The sequence below is a fragment of the Scomber scombrus genome, chromosome 15, assembly GCF_963691925.1.
Source record: "Scomber scombrus chromosome 15, fScoSco1.1, whole genome shotgun sequence".
NCBI lineage: Eukaryota > Metazoa > Chordata > Actinopteri > Scombriformes > Scombridae > Scomber > Scomber scombrus.
In genome coordinates, this window is record NC_084984.1 from 23,691,430 (window position 1) to 23,709,265 (window position 17,836).

The 17,836-nt window shown below is 41.0% G+C and overlaps 1 protein-coding gene across 1 annotated transcript; it reads left to right on the plus strand.

Moving 5' to 3' along the window:
* Window positions 1-14,819: 14,819 nt before the first annotated feature.
* Window positions 14,820-16,632, plus strand: LOC133995563 (tripartite motif-containing protein 16-like). The gene is made up of 2 exons (XM_062435020.1): window positions 14,820-16,536; window positions 16,570-16,632. The coding sequence occupies exon 1, from the start codon at window positions 14,823-14,825 to the stop codon at window positions 16,494-16,496; it is 1,674 nt and encodes a 557-aa protein (XP_062291004.1). The 5' UTR covers window positions 14,820-14,822; the 3' UTR covers window positions 16,497-16,536; window positions 16,570-16,632.
* The last annotated feature ends 1,204 nt before the right edge of the window (window positions 16,633-17,836 follow it).

A 17,836-nucleotide genomic window follows, 5' to 3' on the forward strand; every position in this document is an offset into this window, starting at 1 on the left:
GGCATTTTTAAATACCAACAACAGCGTTACAGTGATTCGTTTCTCTTCTATTGCTTTGTGTGTGACAGAAAGCCTCATACAGCAGCAAGTACACCATCGCCTCCATCTCCTCCATTGTTTATGTGTTTGTGTCGCGTATAAAACGAAGTCACTGCAGTTTAATGCAGCGTTGCTATGACGACCCCGCTCATGTTGAGGAGGAACTATAGTAATGGAAAAGGTTCCTGGTACCAAACCGAGTCGAGTCGAGCCGAGTAGAGCTAGAACTGTATAGTGGAAAAACGCAGTAAGTGTCAAAGTGCCTTTTCAGAACTGGAAAGCCATTGACCCAACCATCACCCACACACACTCACTGGAGTGTACGTGGCTTACTGTTACAACAAGCTCTGCTACTGTTTGCTGTGTTTGCACCTTTTTATATTGCATATTGCACTTTATTGCTCTTATAGATTGTCAATGTTTTATTTATGTCTTAAGTTGTTTTTAATTGTCTTAAATGTTTTTATGGCTCAGGGAGTGCCATCTAAATTTCATTATACTGTTGTCTGACCCTCAATATAATGGCAATAAAGCTACTAAACTAAACTAAACTAAACTAAACTAAACTAAACCTCGAGCACATCATCTGCCCAGCTTCTGCATCAGTGGATGATCTAGTAATACTCTACAGTACATTTCTGACAGGTGTGTATGATTTTCATGCCCCTGTCAAGACACAAGAGGTCAATTTTTCATGTTTTGCTCCCTGGTTCAGTAAAATAAAAACAGCTGGATGTGTCCCGGAAAGATGTTTCAGACACTCTGGACTCGCTGTCTATAAACTGGCCTTCATGAGCATCAAAGGACTTACTCAAAGTTGCTCAGTTTCAGTTCTATTAATAACAATCCTGGAAACCCAAATCATCTTTTTTTTTTTTTTTTACTGTAGATCACCACAATCATCTTCTCCGTATGAGGCTACAGAGGAGCAATGTAACAGCTTCGTTGATTTTTTCAGAGCCCAGGTCAACAACATCTGCTCTCTGATGTCCTGCTCTTCCTCTCCGACTCCTCCCATTACTGACCCTCTGTCTGGGAGCTCGCCGTCTCTACTCCATTTTACTGGCGTCAGGCAGAGCCACATTGAGGAAATCCTCAGGAAGATGAAACCCTGTACTTGTGCCCTGGACCCCATTCCCACAGCTCTACTCAAATTATAAATCACTATTCTCAGCCTCCTGATCACCCAAACTTTCAACATCTCTCCTCAAACTGAGACTGTTCCACCTGCCCTCAAAGGTCTCAGTCATCCATCTCCTCCTCAAGAAACCTACCCTGGACCCTGAAGTTCTTCCGGCTACAGATCTACAGTATCTCCAACCTTCCTTTCCTGTCCGAGGCGTTGAAGAAGTTACAATACAATACAATATACTTTATTGTCCCGCTTAGTGAAATTTGTCTTGGACTCAGCAACTGCGCCATAAATGCCATGACAGCCACAATGACAACAGACAAAACATCACCAGCCTTAACATCCCAACAACAATGACATAACAGTATTGCACATATATCCCATAACATTGCACACAACACATACATACACCAATGGGAAAAATACATGCTAAAAGATCACCATAATAAAAGCACTATAAAATTATTGCATTATCTTCGGCCTCAAGCAGCATTGTTTAGGAGTTTGATGGAGGTTGGAACAAATTAATTCTTAAAATGGTTGAGTTTGCAGTTAGGGACTCTATAAGTTGGGTGCTTCTCAGCTTCAGGACCACCATAAACACAACAACCTATTTGAAAAAGCCCACATTACTGAAACAGCTCCTTTCAGGGTTGTGAATGACCTGCTGATGGCTGATTCTCCTCGACCAAAGCAATGCCTTAGGACTGAGTGTGTCTCACTGGGCAGATGCAGGTCTAGATTGCTCCCAATGACTTGTGGTGTTCCCTCAGTATCGATGCTCGTCCCCATCCTGTTTAACCTCTTCATGCTCCCCCTTGAACGTGTCATCGGCAGAGATGGGATGTATTTTCATTGCTATGCTGATAATACCCAGCTGTACATCAAAACTGCCTCAAACACTGCTGCAGCTATTAAAGGGATAAAGGCCTGAATGAGCATAAGACCACACCACATTCAATCCCCAAACCCCATCTCATCTTTGAGGACCAGGAAATGACTAATGTGGATGTTAGGTTTGATCCTCAGCTGACTTTTGATGAGCATATATCTATGCAAAAACCTCTTTCTACCATCTCAAAAATATCTCTAAACTCCACCTCACTCTCACCATGTCCGATGCAGATAAACTTGTCCATGTCTTTATCTCCTGCAGACTGGACTTTGCAATGGGCTCTTCACAGGGATCCCTGGTAGGACGATCCAGAAGCTCCAGTAATTTCAGGAGAGTGCTGCCAGGATCCTGAATATAGTTGTCAAGAACCAGTTCTGTTTTCATCGCACTGGCTGCCTGTCTCCTTTAGGATTGACTACAAAGTCCTGCTACTTACATACTTACATACATTGCACCTTAAAAACGGCCTAAAAACCTTTAAGTTCAGGAAGGCTTTTTCATCTTAACTATTTTATTTGTGTAATGTTTTATATGTTAATAATATTGTAGCACTTTCTGTTTCACCCTGAAAGAAAATTGCAATATTAGTATTATCATTGCCTCTGTGATGAAGGATTTTTAACTTTAGCACCTTCATGAAGTAATGTGACCGTACTTTCTTTGTAAATGAACTCCCCTTTTTTTATGGACATACATTAGTAGCATATAAATGTAATTTGTAAGAGACGGTGGCCTCTCTGACTTTCTCTTTCTGTCTGGTTACCCACAGCTGTCATGACTGAGTGAACCACATATTCATCCTTCCGCTTGTACCGTCTTTGAGTTTCCTCCATTAAACACACAAAGCGAACACTTGACTTCCTTGGAAACAAAAGAGGGATTTCCTCCCCACCGACACCGACAGGCTCTGAAACCTCAACACCCACCCATGAAAAACTCACTGTACCAGCACGGTGCTTTCTGCTTAATGTGCACACACTGTGGTCGAGGTCAACTACATCCAACATTGTACAGTAGGAGGCAGATTTCAGGGTTACGACTGAGCAGAGGTATGCAGTGATACCCCCTTTTGCCTCTCCCCTTTTCCCCCCCAGGTCCTGCATAGCTTTGGGGGAGAGGATCTTCACTGTCTGGCCCTGAGCCAAAGACTGAACCCTCTCTGTAATCCCCTCCTGCTGATATACACAGCTGCTGGTGTGTGCAGCTTACAATGGCTGTTTCAGTGTCTAGCCACAGTTTGTGTTTTCTTTTTTTTTCATTCTTCCCCTCCAGCAGACCGGTCATATCTCAATCTGCCTGACAGGGTTGAAGAGGCCCATCAGGAATGTGATGGATTTTTTTTTTTTTTTTTTTTTTTAGCTCCATCACAAAGTGGGAAAAAAGCTGAACCCTCCAGTAACAGAAAACCCACTCTGAACACTTGCAGGTTTCAGGTCTGTAACCCCTTTTCCTGCTTGTAATGGTGGAAATGAAACTGGAGACCTGGGCGTATTCCTGACTCCAGATGTTGTAATTTTCTCTCTCACTCAATTTTTAGTCATCTCTGCTGACTAGAGCACAAAGAATACTTTTAAGAAAGTCCAACAAAACTACTAGTTTACTGTCTACAGGTACAGCTGGTGAACTGAGATGTAGTTAATGCAAAAAAGTAACATAAACATGCATTAATTGTTTTTTTGTCCACTAGTTTTCAGCAGGAACAAGCAGTGAACACAACTCTGACATATCATCATCTTTTAAGTTGATATGTTGAACTTATTTCCACATCCAGCAGTTACTGATCAACATTATCATTCATTTTGAGTCGTGTTTCTGCTGAATGTAGTCCAATATTCACTCTCTTTTAGCTCTGTTTTTACTCTCTACCAACTCCTGAGGGAAATATCTAAATGCTCCACTATGTTCACCAGATAGTCTACAGATAACTGTGTCTGTTTGCTGGTTGGTGCTGAGCAGGTAGTGAACAGTGGCCTTTTTTCTTTTCTTTTTTCTTTACAGCTTGAAACTCACCATTAAGTGTAAATTATACATATATATTGATGAATGCAGCAGTTATAATGATGGGCGCAAAAGAGGAAATCAGGGGTGATGTTATTATATAGCCTTCTTTTGGTTGTATGCATGGTTTGGCTGAGTCAAATTTGCATATCTATTATCAGCTTCAACTAAGTGCCAAGTTGGCCAAGTGCCCAAGATGGACCATCTCCAAAGTTAGGTCAAAACGCATCTGACCCGCCTCCAGTGTGTTGCGTTGGTGTCAGATGGGCTTCATCATCATTCAGGGATGAGCCACTTCAGGTTTAACCCTCCGCTATCTTAAATGAGATCAAAAAGATTACTAATTCATTATCAGACGGATCGCAGTTGGTATGACACTCAAACAAATGTATCCACAGCTTTACAGCCACTCCTTGGACCACTAGTCAGGGCTTGGTGCACTTCCTGGGGGCTTGAGTAAACAGCGCTGCTTTTAAATGTCATCGACCCAAGACAAGCGCATCATCAGTTATAGACACACCTTCAAGCAGGTAGCGCTGTCATAATGGAGATACAAATCCCTGGCTAGGCTGATGCAGTGAGTCAAACCAAGTCAAGTCAAGCCAAGCCAGCACATGTGTGAGGAAAACCCCCCACCTAGGCAAAAGGTCAAGGTGAATGGTGGGATTAACAAAACATCAGCGTTTAACATATGCGTTGCCACACCATGAAACATATTTATTCAACATAAATGTGTGACAGATTTGGAAGGCATAGTCAGATGGTCCTGCTTGTCCCTCTAAACCTCTCAGATGGTGTAAATTAACCAACTATTTCAGGCCATGAAAGGTAAAATTATAGAATATTACACAAAAAAGCAAATATTTCTGTAGCTAATTTATTTATTTTTCCAACCCCAGATTTATTTTTTGACCTTTTAGAGGATCTGAATACTTCCTCCACCGCAGCCAGAAATATAAATGTGTTTTTTATTATATTATTTTGGTGAATCAGCCCTTACATAACAGCGACTATTTATAAAATATGTGTTTCTGAACATGTATAGGTCACATGGATAAAAGATGTTTGTGATGAAAAGGGCAAACTGTCTCAGACTCAAACTTTGCTGCCAGGTTGCTGCTACACTCCATATCTGATTCATTAAAGATTTAACCCTCCTGTTGTCCACGAGTCAAGGAAGGAAGAAAGGAAAGGAGAGAGGAAGAAGGAAGGAAAGGAGGAAGGAAAGAAGGAAGGAAGGAAGGAAGGAAGGAAAGGAGGGAGGAAGGAAGGAAGGAAGGAAAGGAAAGGAAAGGAGGGAGGAAGGGAGGAAGAAGGAAGGAAAGGGGGGAGGAAGGAAGGAAGGAAGGAAGGAAGGAAGGAAGGAAAGGAGGGAGGAAGGAAAGGAGGGAAGGAAGGAAGGAAGGAAGGAAAGGAGGGAGGAAAGAAAGGGAGGGAGGAAGGACGGAGGAAAGAAGGAAAGAAGTAAGGTAGGAGGGAGGGAGGAAAGAAGGACAGAGGAAAGAAAGAAGGGAGGAAGGTAGGGGGGAGGAAAGAAGGAAAGAAAGGAGAGAGGAAGGAAAGGAAGGAAGGAGGGAAGGAGGAAGGAAAGGAAGGAAGGAAGGTAGGAAAGGAAGGAAGGAGGGAAGGAAAGAAGGAGGGAGGGAGGAAGGAAGGACAGAAGCAAGGAAGAAAGGGGGGTGGAGGAAGGAAAGAAAGAGAGAAGGCGGGAGGAAGGACAGACGGAAGGAAGGAAGGGAGGAAAGAAGGAACAGTCAATACAGATGGGGTCAATTTGACCTGGGAGGACGACACAAAGGTTAAAAGGAGAATGCATCCTGTTCTGATGCTGTTGGATGATGGGTTTTAGGTTTGACATACAGAACGTCCATGGAGGTTTAAATCCAGAAGAACTGATTTTTACTGGCCTTTGTTTTCTCACCTTTTGAGCAACGCTAATAGCTCCATGGTGGCCAATGAACCTGTTGGTTGGCCCACCACTTTTTTCCAGAGTAGAAATATCTCAACAACTATTTGATGAATTGCTGTGAAATTTTGTTCCCAGGAGGATTCAACCTCTGGGGAACAGTGAATAGTTCACAGTGGAACAACTGTTCGATGGATTGCTAAGGCATATGGTACAGATGTTCATGGTGATGAGGAAGTTAAATTCTAACTTTCTGATTCTCTGACTTTCAATGCAGAGCCAAACTTTCCACTTATCCTCTCAACAAGGACTGGTACAACATCACAGACATTTATGTTCCCCAGAGGATGAATCCTCCTGACCTTATGCTAAAGTTTTTACTTATTCGGAAAATATCTCAACATCTACTTGATGGATTGATGACAAATTTGGTTCAGACATTCATTTTTCATTTTTTCCCCTCATAACTTTTCATCATGACTTTCATGTCAGATGTTAAACATGGTCAAAGTTTCAAAACTTGAGGTGAACATATGTAAAAAAAAAAAAAAAAAATACTGCCTGCAAGTCAAAGGTCAGGGCTTCAACCTGCTATAAACGCTTCATTTGCAACGTTTTTTCCACCTTGCTGACAAGTTGACATCGGCTTGTCATGCATGCACATAAAAAGCCATCTGTTCTGTAGCCTTGGTTGCTATGGCAGTTGCTAAGGTGGTTGCCAAGGTGTTTTCATGTGTTGTTGATTTTGCCCACTCTCATATCTCAGATGTGATTCATCTCCAACATGTATGGGTGAATATGAGAAGTTGACATTTGGAGTAAAGAGCGAGAAAAAAGAAGTGAAATCCTGCTACTATAGTTTATGTATGTAGCCTCTGAAGCTGAAGGAAGCTTCCTGAAGCTGACCAAGTGGGGCTCATCAGAATTGGGGGGGCCCTCTTTAGAGCCAATGATTGGTTTGTCCATTCTGGGCTACTGTAGAAACGGCAGTCTCCATGGAAGAGGACGCTCCCTTTGTAGATATCAAGAGCTCATTCTAAGGTCATGAAAACACAATGATTCTCAGTTTCAGGTGATTGTAGACTAATTATAACATACTTTTATGTACTTTTATATTCCATTTCTACTGAGTCTGTTCTGTACACACTGGTCCTTTAAAGAGACTGGAGCTTAATATGTCCCCATTAGACAAAACAGGAGGGTTCACACAATCATGCATTGCTTGGGTGATTCTCCAACATGTCATCTAGTGCCAAACTAATATGGTAGTAGTGTGAGCTGTGTGTATGAGCTCAACATGGCGCTGCTCTGCTGGCGACATGGAGAAGGGCTCCTGTTGCATAATATATATTAGTATATTTATGACTCCAGCTAGTGTATGGATGTATGCGAGTGAATGGATCAATGAATGTTTGTGATAGAGTGCTGGGATGTGTGATGAACCTATATTGAATGAGAGAATGAATGTTTTGATAGGTTGACATGGTGATGTGGTGAGGGTGATGTGAGGTGATGCGAATGCTTATGTGAATGCTATGATGGAGGGTGGTATGGATGTATATTTATGGCAGTACATGTGTAGGATCGTCCGGTGTCAGTCTGTGTTTATTCCACCACTGTCTTTTTTCCTGATGTACGTTTGTACTTCATGTTGTTTTTATTGTTTGTCATTTATGTGCTGCAACTTTTTCCCTATCTCTGAGACAAGTTTCTCCTTGGTGGAGACCAATAAAGTAACCTAACCTAACGTAGTAGTGTAAGTTTATTGGGACCATGCACATGTACTGTACCAGAGTGAGCTCCATCAAATTCCTAAACAATGCTGCTTAAGGCCGAAGATTGTGCAATAATTTTATAGTGCTTTAATTATGGTGATCTTTTAGCATGTGTTTTTTCCAATTGGTGTATGTATGTGTTGTGTGCAATGTTATGGGGATATGTGCAATACTGTTATGTAATTGTTGTTGGAATGTTAAGGCTGGTGATGTTTTGTCTGTTGTCATTGTGGCTGTCAAGGCATTTATGGCGCAGTTGCTGAGTCCAAGACAAATTTCCCTAAGTGGGACAATAAAGTATATTGTATTGTATTGTATTGTATTGTATATTATAGCCAATTTTCACAAAAAACACACAGGACACACACAAAATACAAAACTACGAAACTACACACAATAGTACACAATGTACAGTCAGTGGATACAGAGCTGAGAAGCTTTTAACTATTTGGTTTTAAAGGTACTTTATTAGAGAAAGCCCAGATGTAGTGTAATGAAATACTTTGGTACAATGTCTTATAGAGGATAATCTGGAGGATCTGATTAAACTTACGGAGCAAGTATTCATAAAGCCACGTAGAGGAGGAGGGTCAAACCAATTAAAATGTTATGAACCAGGCAGAAACTTGAAAATAAGCTAAAACTCTCATAGCTCATAGTTAACTGTACTTCTCCATTAACCTACAGCAATGGAAACACATTGGCTTTTTATCCAAAATGTCAACATGTTAGTTTGCTGATATGAGCATTTTAACTAAACTACAACGTCACAGAGCCGCTATAGCACGTCTCTGGTTTCTCTCTCCTATAATTGACTCTCTCAGTCAGTCTGGGAGGTTCAGCGTTAATTGTGAAGGCATGCAGTCATACTGATGGATATAACACATGTGTTCCTCCCGTGGTTGTTACAGCTGGTCATGGCTGTGACCTGTGGCTGACCTGTATTGTGCTCTGCAGCTAAAACACAAGACTACATGTGTCTTTACTGTGTGCTGTGGTGATACATTTGACGCAGCTGTACATGTGTGTTCAAATAAGATAGATAGATAGATAGATAGATAGATAGATAGATAGATAGATAGATAGATAGATAGATAGATAGATAGATAGATAGATAGATAGATAGATAGATAGATAGATAGATAGATAGATAGATAGATAGATAGGTTTACTTTATTAATCCCCGAGGGGAAATTTAAAATGTCCAAGCAGCAATACTGCAATACATGGTACAAAGACAACAAACATAGAAATCACACAAAATACCTAAGAATATATACAACCAAATACTATTTACAAAGATTTTTAAAAAAAAACCTTGTGAACCTTGTTTGCTTCCTCAGTTTTGTCCTCATATAGTAATGTGGTCATTAGATACAGTTTGGGGAGTTTCAGTTAAAGGGCATGAGTGGTAAAGAAAAACAGAAGTGAAAAGGGCTTGAAAAAGGTCAAAGAAATGGAAAATTGAGGTTAGGAAACGCTGGTTAAGGGAAGTGAACAATAATGAACTATCGAACTGTAGCTGGAAGCACAATGGACATTTATAATTCCTTTAACAGTTGTGTCTTTGTACGTGCTATAATATTTTATATCTCTATAATTAAAAAAAATTGAGAATTCATTAAAAGAAAAGAGTAAAATTACATTTAATCTGACTGGTTTTCATGAACTTATTTATATTTTAGTGTAATTGTTATGTTTGATGTCAGATTCAGAGTTCAAGATCAATAATTCAACACCTAATTTGAATTTTTTGCTTTTTATGTACATATATTTGACTTCCATTCAACCTTATAGTGTACAAGTGTGGGATCCTTTTATGTCTGCAGTTTCTTACAATGATTTATTTAGTAAGAATACTATATTAATATTTGTACATTATAGTCATTGGGCCTTGAGTAATTGTAGATCTTCTGGTGGTGTTGAAAGAGCCACATATTGAATGAATCACTTCCAAGTGAGTAGACATAATTCTTCTCCTGTAAGTAAGAATCTGCAGCCATACTCAGTTAAAGGTTAACATCTACACGCTAACATGCTCAGAATACGTGCATTTCCATTCACCTGTTTTTATTTTGTGGAAACACCAAATATTCAAGGTGTAAGAGTGTCAAATGTTGATTGACAGCAGTCGGAGGGGCGTGTCAGTGTCTGCGTTTGATTGACATATTTTGAGATGTGACTGACGCTCTTTTAATGATGTCATCTCATTATCATAACCCACAATATACAAATACAAATTTTTATCTGATGATGCTAAATGAAAAGTCAGAAGATCAAAGTTATTACAATTTATAATCGAGGTAAATTTGACCCTTATGGCGCTTTTCCACTATGCAGTTCTAGCTCAACTCGGCTCGACTTGACTCGGTTTGGTACCAGGAACCTTTTCCCTTTCCTATAGTTCCTCCTCAACGTAGGCGGGGTCGTCATAGCGCGGCTCTGCGAAACTGCCATGACTTCATTTTATATGTGATACAAACACATAAACAATGGAGGACATGGAGGCGATGGTGTACTTGCTGCTGTATGAGGCTTTCTGTCACACACAAAGCAAGAGAAGATAAACGAATCGCTGTAACGCTGTTGTTGGTATTTAAAAATGCCGGGTTTGATTCTTGTGTGGGACGGCATGGGTTGTGACTCTCTGACCAATCAGTGGCCGGCAGTCTGTTGACGTCACATTTAGTATCGGCTCGGCTCGCTTGGAACCTCGGCAGAGCAAATACTAAAAAAGTACCAGGTACCAGGTACTATCCCTGATGGAAACGCAAAAAAAACTGTGTAGAGTCGAGCCGAGTAGAGCTAGAACTGTGTAATGGAAAAGCGCCATTAGTCCACCCAATAGCTGTCATGATATTTGAATGAAGAACTAAAACATCAACGTCATGGTGGCTCAAGAGGAAAAGTCAGAGGATCACTAAAATCAGTAGGATTCATCCTCTGGAGAACGTGAATGTGTGAACCAAATTATGTTCTGATCAATTCAAAAGATGCTGAGATATTTAATGTTGAGCCTGATGGTGGTGAAAGAGGAAAAGTCATGGCAGTCCATCTTAAAGTTGTTGAGATATTTCACTCTGAACAACAGAAGACAACCTCATGGCGCTAGGAGAAAAATCAGAGGATCACCAGAGACAGCAGGATTTGTCCTCTGAGGAACATGAACGTATGAACTAAATCTCATTGCAATCCCTCCAACAGTTGTTGAGATATTTCACTCTGAACCAGGCGGGGAGTTCCGGTCCTCTGAAATGAGGCCAGCGCGGAAGTAACTTAAAACTGCATTCAATCAAAAGGCCACCAGGGGGCGACCGTTTTGGTGTCAAAAGGACTTCCGTCTCTATACAAGTCAATGGAGAATTCACCAACTTCTCTCTTGATTTCTAACCTCAGTAAACGTTTTCAAAATGTGTTTATGGTCTCAATCACTAGTTTAAAGCCTTCTTCAATGCAGTATAATGTTCAGTTGTGAAATTTTGGCCTCACTGATTTTATATTTGACGATAAAACAGGGTATGCATTAGGGCGTGGCTACGTCGTGATTGACAGGTGAATTGATTCATAGTTTCAGGAGCGCGGACAGATAGACTGCAGGAAATAGCCGTGAATTTGTTTCACACCGACAGTTTTGAGTTTTGTGGTAATAGTTAGTTGTAACAGCTAACTTGGTTAGCATCACCAGGTTGCCGGTATAGACTGTGGTAGATCCAGCCCTCGCAACCTCCCCCGCTCCACCCTCTTGCTCTTCCTGATGCCCATATAAGTAGAATCCGGGTTTTTATTTTTCCCAGCATGCACCGGAAATTTTCAAGATGGCGCTGCTCAGATCCGATTCTATTGGCCTCCGAGCAGCAGTCCACAAACCAATGGGTGACGTCACAGATGTTACGTCCATTTCTTATATACAGTCTATGCTCTGAACCAAAGTGTTTTGAACGACAGACGTGCTGCTAACACAGCTAAAGAAAACTTTGCGCCTTTATGTAAACAGTTTTATATCAACCTCAGCCAGACTAACTGATACTGATTTTCATGCTATCACATTCCCTCTGATAAGTGGAGCCACCTACATGCTACGAGCTGATGAAACAACAAGCTCTGTCCTCGTGCTCGAGCCGAAATGACACAAAGTACAAGTCAGTGTAGAGATTTCAGCAGGGACACACAGGGAATGATGAAATTTAGCTTGAGGCTGAGAACAACACAGTGGCTCAAGTGTGTGTGTGTGTGTGTGTTTCTGTGGTTGTGTGTGAGAGAGGGAGAGCTGTATGTTTATACAGCTCAAAGCTCATTACAGCTCAGAAACAGAGAGGAAATGAGACACTGTAAAAGCCAAACTCTCACTGTTAACCCCCCCCCCCCATCCTCCTACACCCCCTCCACGCCGGGTGAGAACAGCTACTCATTTACAACCTTTATCCAAATTTAGAAAACATCTTCTGTTCTTTTTGGTTTCTGAAGTTCACTTTTCTGTCACGGGATGTTTGCACTTCTGGCTTTGGTTTACTCTGACTCTGCAGCGATGCCTTTTAGTGCAAGACAACATGCATGTATGTAAAATGAAATGCTTGAGGAGTGAGGTCATCGCAGCTGTAGTGAAAGGTTATTGCTGGAGGACGACAGCTGCTCAAAGAGCCTCTGATTGTCTGCACCTGGAAATCAGCGTTAACATCTTCCAAAATGTCAGCTCATCACCGATAATGGACAGTTTGTTTTACTTCTCTAACTATGTTGATTTATAGGATTATAAATTATCTGTCACCATAGAAAAACGTTGAGATTTACCTAGATTACCATCACTGACAGCGTTTGTAAAGATGAAGTATCATGCATATCTCCAGCTCTATATTTATATTCTGTGTCTCTACTAGAATATCTTTGCATGATTTCCAGTTAAAAACTCCTTATTTATCTTCTACTGGTTCTTTATGCAGCCGCTCAGTTCAGCCTCTGTCTGAATTAGGCTGTCTCTTTAAAGCCCCCCTTAAAAAAACAGATTATGTCCCCTTTAAAAATGTTTGCCTCTTACAATATGTTCACATGACAAATATGGTATGATGAAAGCTGTAAAAAACTATGAAATAAAGGCGTAGTTTAGATAGACACCCATTTATTTAAAAGAGACTTAAAAACTGCAACTCCTTAGCAGCCTTATCTGGCAAGTTGGTGCAGATGTAAAAAAAAAAAAAAAAACGTACGCTCCATATTGAATTCTTTAATAAATATATAGTACATACTGTAATGTTTTATATCTTTATATTAAAAGAAAATGATTTGAAAAAAATTCAATAGAACGTATTCAACTTCCAGTTTGAACTTTTAGCTTTTTATGTACAATTTTGTTTCTCAAAGTGGCAAAATATTTCAGATATGTTAGAACTAACAACACACTCACATTAATGTTGTCTGTCTCAGGTTAGGGTTAGGGTTTTTCTGTCGTAGCCAACTTGTTCATAGTTCTATAGAGTTCATGGTTACTGGTTGCAAACTCCAGTCAGACATTGTACACCACAACCTCCACACCCTTAAAGGAGTCCTCGACAGATTTATCATTTCACTCCTGAGACTCACAATTAAATTGTCATCTGTCAGGAAGCAAGTGAGTATGCAAGAAAATGTCAAAATGTCAAACTTTTCTTTGTGCAACAGGCTGTGTTCCCACAAATATGTAAGACAAAAAGTGAAGAAACCTGCAGAAAACTGGTATCTCTGAGAGGAATAAAAATATATTATGCTGTCAGTAAGTGTTTTGCAGATACGTTCAATAAAGGAGTCCTCCACTCCAATTTTACTCAGTGGACAGTTTAAGTCAAAAGTCAAAAATAGAAAAAGCGATGCAGCATATTCAGATATGTTGCTTTTTTCCATTACACACATTCTTTCTCCTACAAAACCTGGTGCCTACATTACCCACAATGCTTTATGATTTGCACTATATAAGCTTTATTCTTGGGTGTACTGTCTGGGTGATTATAACCATGAGTTTTGTGTGTGTGTGTGTGAGTGTCGATGTTTGTACAGACTCCAAAAAGCTCCCACAGATAAAGAGAGAGGTGTGAAAGAGAATGTTAATGGTACCTGTGACAGGAAGAGCCGATAAGCTGTGTGTGTGTGTGTGTGTGTGTGTGTGTGTGTGTGTGTGTGTGTGTCAGTGGGTAACGGGGGGGGGGGGGGGGTGCTAAAGAGGGGACAAGGGGAAAGAAAGGGGGTAGGGGAGATGCGAGATTAACCCCAGGGGGCAATTTACTCTTGTGCTTCAGTCCATCAATCACCCATTCATTTACTAACAGGATCGTCTGCCAGCTCTGTGTGTGTGCGTGTGTGTGTGTGTGTGTGTGTGAATGGAAAACACTGTGTAATTAAATGAATATCTACAAAGTAGTGTAAATAAAGTATTTTCACTACAGAATTGGATTAACACAGACAGTGGTAGGAAATATACAGCAGTGTTTCCTGTGTAGATTATTAGTGCATGTTGGTCCATGCAAATACATATACACATCTGTTGGTTATGTCTCATACTTTTTCAAAAATGATTTAATGTTTGGGAATATTTCTTGTGTTCTGCCTGCAAATGTATTTAGCACTAATGGAAAAGTGTTGGTGGAATCTGGTGCAGTGAAGCATGTAAAATTGTTAAAAAAACTACTTTATCACAGATTTCACAATAACACAAAGTCCAGATTTTCAGGCCAGATGTGATGCAACAGCTCCACCTTCAGGTACACATCAGGTGACACCTCCTCTGTGCAGGATGACCCGTCTACAGATGAAAAAACAGAGTTCAGGTTCCAGTTGAAAAGCTTCTAATTATTGGAGTGTATATTAATGAATTAGTCGATCAGTAAACTTGTCAAAAACAGCTGCCCTTATCTGTTTGCTGCATTTATCTGTTTTAAATCCTCATGAAACTAATCATTTTGAGTTTTGTGCTGTTGGTTTTAAACAACATGCAATGCAGTACAAGAGCTGGCAGGTTGCATTTCCTGCTGAATCACGTGTTGTTCAGATCAAACCTCAAACTTTTTCAACTTTTAAGGAAGTGAAACTCAGTCGTTGGCACTGAGAGCTGAAATGGCGCAGAAAGGAGATCAGCTGGACCGAAAAACAATCAGCTGTTCGATCTGTCTGGATCTACTGAAGGATCCGGTGGCTATTCCCTGTGGACACAGCTACTGTATGAGCTGTATTAAAACACACTGGGATGGAGAAAAGAGGAAGATCTACAGCTGCCCTCAGTGCAGAGAGGCCTTCACACCAAGGCCTGTCCTGAAGAAAAACACCATGTTAGCAGCTTTAGTGGAGCAGCTGAAGAAGACTGGACTCCAAGCTGCTCCTGCTGATCACTGCTATGCTGGACCTGAAGATGTGGCCTGTGATGTCTGCACTGGGAGGAAGCTGAAAGCCTTCAAGTCCTGTCTGACTTGTTCAGCCTCTTACTGTGAGAAACACATCCAGCCTCATTATGATGCTGCTCCATTTAAAAAACACAAACTGGTCGACCCCTCGAAGCAGCTCCAGGAGAACATCTGCTCTCTTCATGATGAGGTGATGAAGATGTTCTGTCGAACTGATCAGCAGATTATCTGTTATCTCTGCTCTGTGGAGGATCATAAAGGCCACGACACAGTCTCAGCTGCAGCAGAAAGGACTGAGAGGCAGAGAGAGCTCGAGGTGAGTCGACTAAACATCCAGCAGAGAATCCAGAACAGAGAGAAAGATGTGAAGCTGCTTCAACAGGAGGTGGAGGCCGTCAGTCTCTATGCTGATAAAACAGTTGAGGACAGTGAGAAGATCTTCACTGAACTGATCCGTCTCCTCCAGAAAAGAAGCTCTGATGTGAAGCAGCAGATCAGATCCCAGCAGGAAACTGAAGAGAGACGAGTTGAAGAGCTTCAGGAGAAGCTGCAGCAGGAGATCACTGAGCTGAAGAGGAAAGACACTGAACTGAAGCAGCTCTCACACACAGAGGATCACAACCAGTTTCTACACAACTACCCCTCAGTGTCACAACTCAGTGAACCTACAGACTCATCCAGCATCAATATCCGTCCTCTGAGATACTTTGAGCATGTGACAGCAGCTGTGTCAGAGCTCAGAGATAAATTACAGGACATCCTGAAGGAGGAATGGACAAACATCTCAGTGACAGAGACTGAAGTGGACGTTTTACTGCCAGAAGCAGAACCCAAGACCAGAGCTGAGTTCTTAAAATATTCATGTGAAATCACTCTGGATCCAAAGACAGTAAACACATGGCTGTTATTGTCTGAGGGGAACAGAAAAGTAGAACGAATGAAGCAACAACAGTCTTATTCTCGTCACCCAGACAGATTCATTCATTGTTGTCAGGTGCTGAGTAAAGAGAGTCTGACTGGACGTTGTTACTGGGAGGTGGAGTTGAGAGGAGGAGGAGTTCGTGTTGCAGTCGCATACAAGAACATCAGCAGAGCAGGACCATCAACTGAGTCTGGATTTGGGCGTAATGACAAGTCTTGGGCTTTATATTGTGTCACTAACATTTATAATTTTTGGTTCAACAGCATTAAAACTCCCATCTCAGGTCCTCATTCCCGCAGATTAGCAGTGTACCTGGATCACAGAGCAGGTATTCTGTCCTTCTATAGCGTCTCTGAAACCATGACTCTCCTCCACAGAGTCCAGACCACATTCACTCAGCATCTCTATGCTGGAATTTGGCTTAATTATAATTTGGGAGACAAGGCTGAGTTGTGTAAACTGAAATAAACAGAAGTCATTTCAGACTTCATGTGTCAGATTCTGTGTTGTAATTCTTGATTCTTGTCTCCATGTTTCTGAGAGTTCGTTGCTGTTTCTGAACTGCACAGAGATCATCTGTCATGCTAATAGGGATCGTCAACACTTTTTGTACTTTATATATGTGTTGTTGATATTATCCGTTTCTTTAAAGACCGCGTAAAGTGAATTCAGACATTTTCTTCTAAACAGATTAAATAGGTCATAAATGTATTTCTAAAAAACGGTGTAAAAATCATTTCAACCATATAGATTTGAATTGTGGAGTTAGGCTTCACACACTGTGTTTCAAGATTTCTGTGTCTGGATTTAATGGGCGGGTCTGAAAATCACCAATAGCACGGTTACACACCGGAGCATAAACCCGCCCTGCTGCTGTAGGTATTAATATATTCAGCGCACACTACTACTACTAGTCTATAGGTAGCCAGTTGGCTGAGTTAGCCGCCGAGATAGCCACCGAGCTAGCAGCCGAGTTAGCTGCCAAGCTAGCAGCTGAGTTAGCAGCAGAAAGCTCTCAGACCTAGCGTCCATGTTTCTGGTAGAGGTGGTGACTTTGATTGACAGGTGACACATGGTAGGGGGCGGGGTTTCAGCGGACTCGGCAGGGCACGCCCACAGCGAGTGGAAGAAGAGAAATAGGCAGACTTTTACACAACTTTGAAGCCTAATTTCATATATTTGGCGATTTTTTAAATCATTCAAATTTGGCAGGGTGGTTAACAACACACTTTTCTGTGGAATGTCAAACTCAGAACACATATTTATTCTTACTTTACAGACTTTAAATGTGACTTTTTCCTGTGTGTTTGTATCTATGGAGGTTCTCACTGCTCATGATGATGTTTGTAAATTACTGACATTTCTTCAGATGACAGTGTGAACTCCTCTTTATTCAAAATGTTAGTTTGATGTTTGTATTCATGCATTTGTGTTCTGTCGTTTTTATACAGAGAAAACAGCAGATTATCAATCATTATACATATGTTGTTGTTGCTATGTTCTAAATTCATGAAGAAATGTACAACCAATCAATCAATCAATCAATCAATCAATTGTCTTTAAAAAAAATGTATAAGTATAAAATGATCTGATTTTAGGGAAGACTTAGAGAAATACGGACCAATCACCAAACCCTCACATAACAGCAAGTATTGTACATCTAAATTAAAAACGGTTTTAAAATGCTGAGACTTCACTGTAAATGAGGAAACACAGGTTTAATTAACAGTAGTGCTCCCCATCCCGATGAACTCTCCCTGTTCGTTCAAACCCAACAAGCTCAACTCTGAGCACTGGGGGGTCATCTC

Excerpts from the sequence above, each read along its gene's own strand:
- LOC133995563 (XM_062435020.1), top strand. The coding sequence starts at position 14,823 with ATGGCGCAGAAAGGAGATCAGCTGGACCGAAAAACAATCAGCTGTTCG.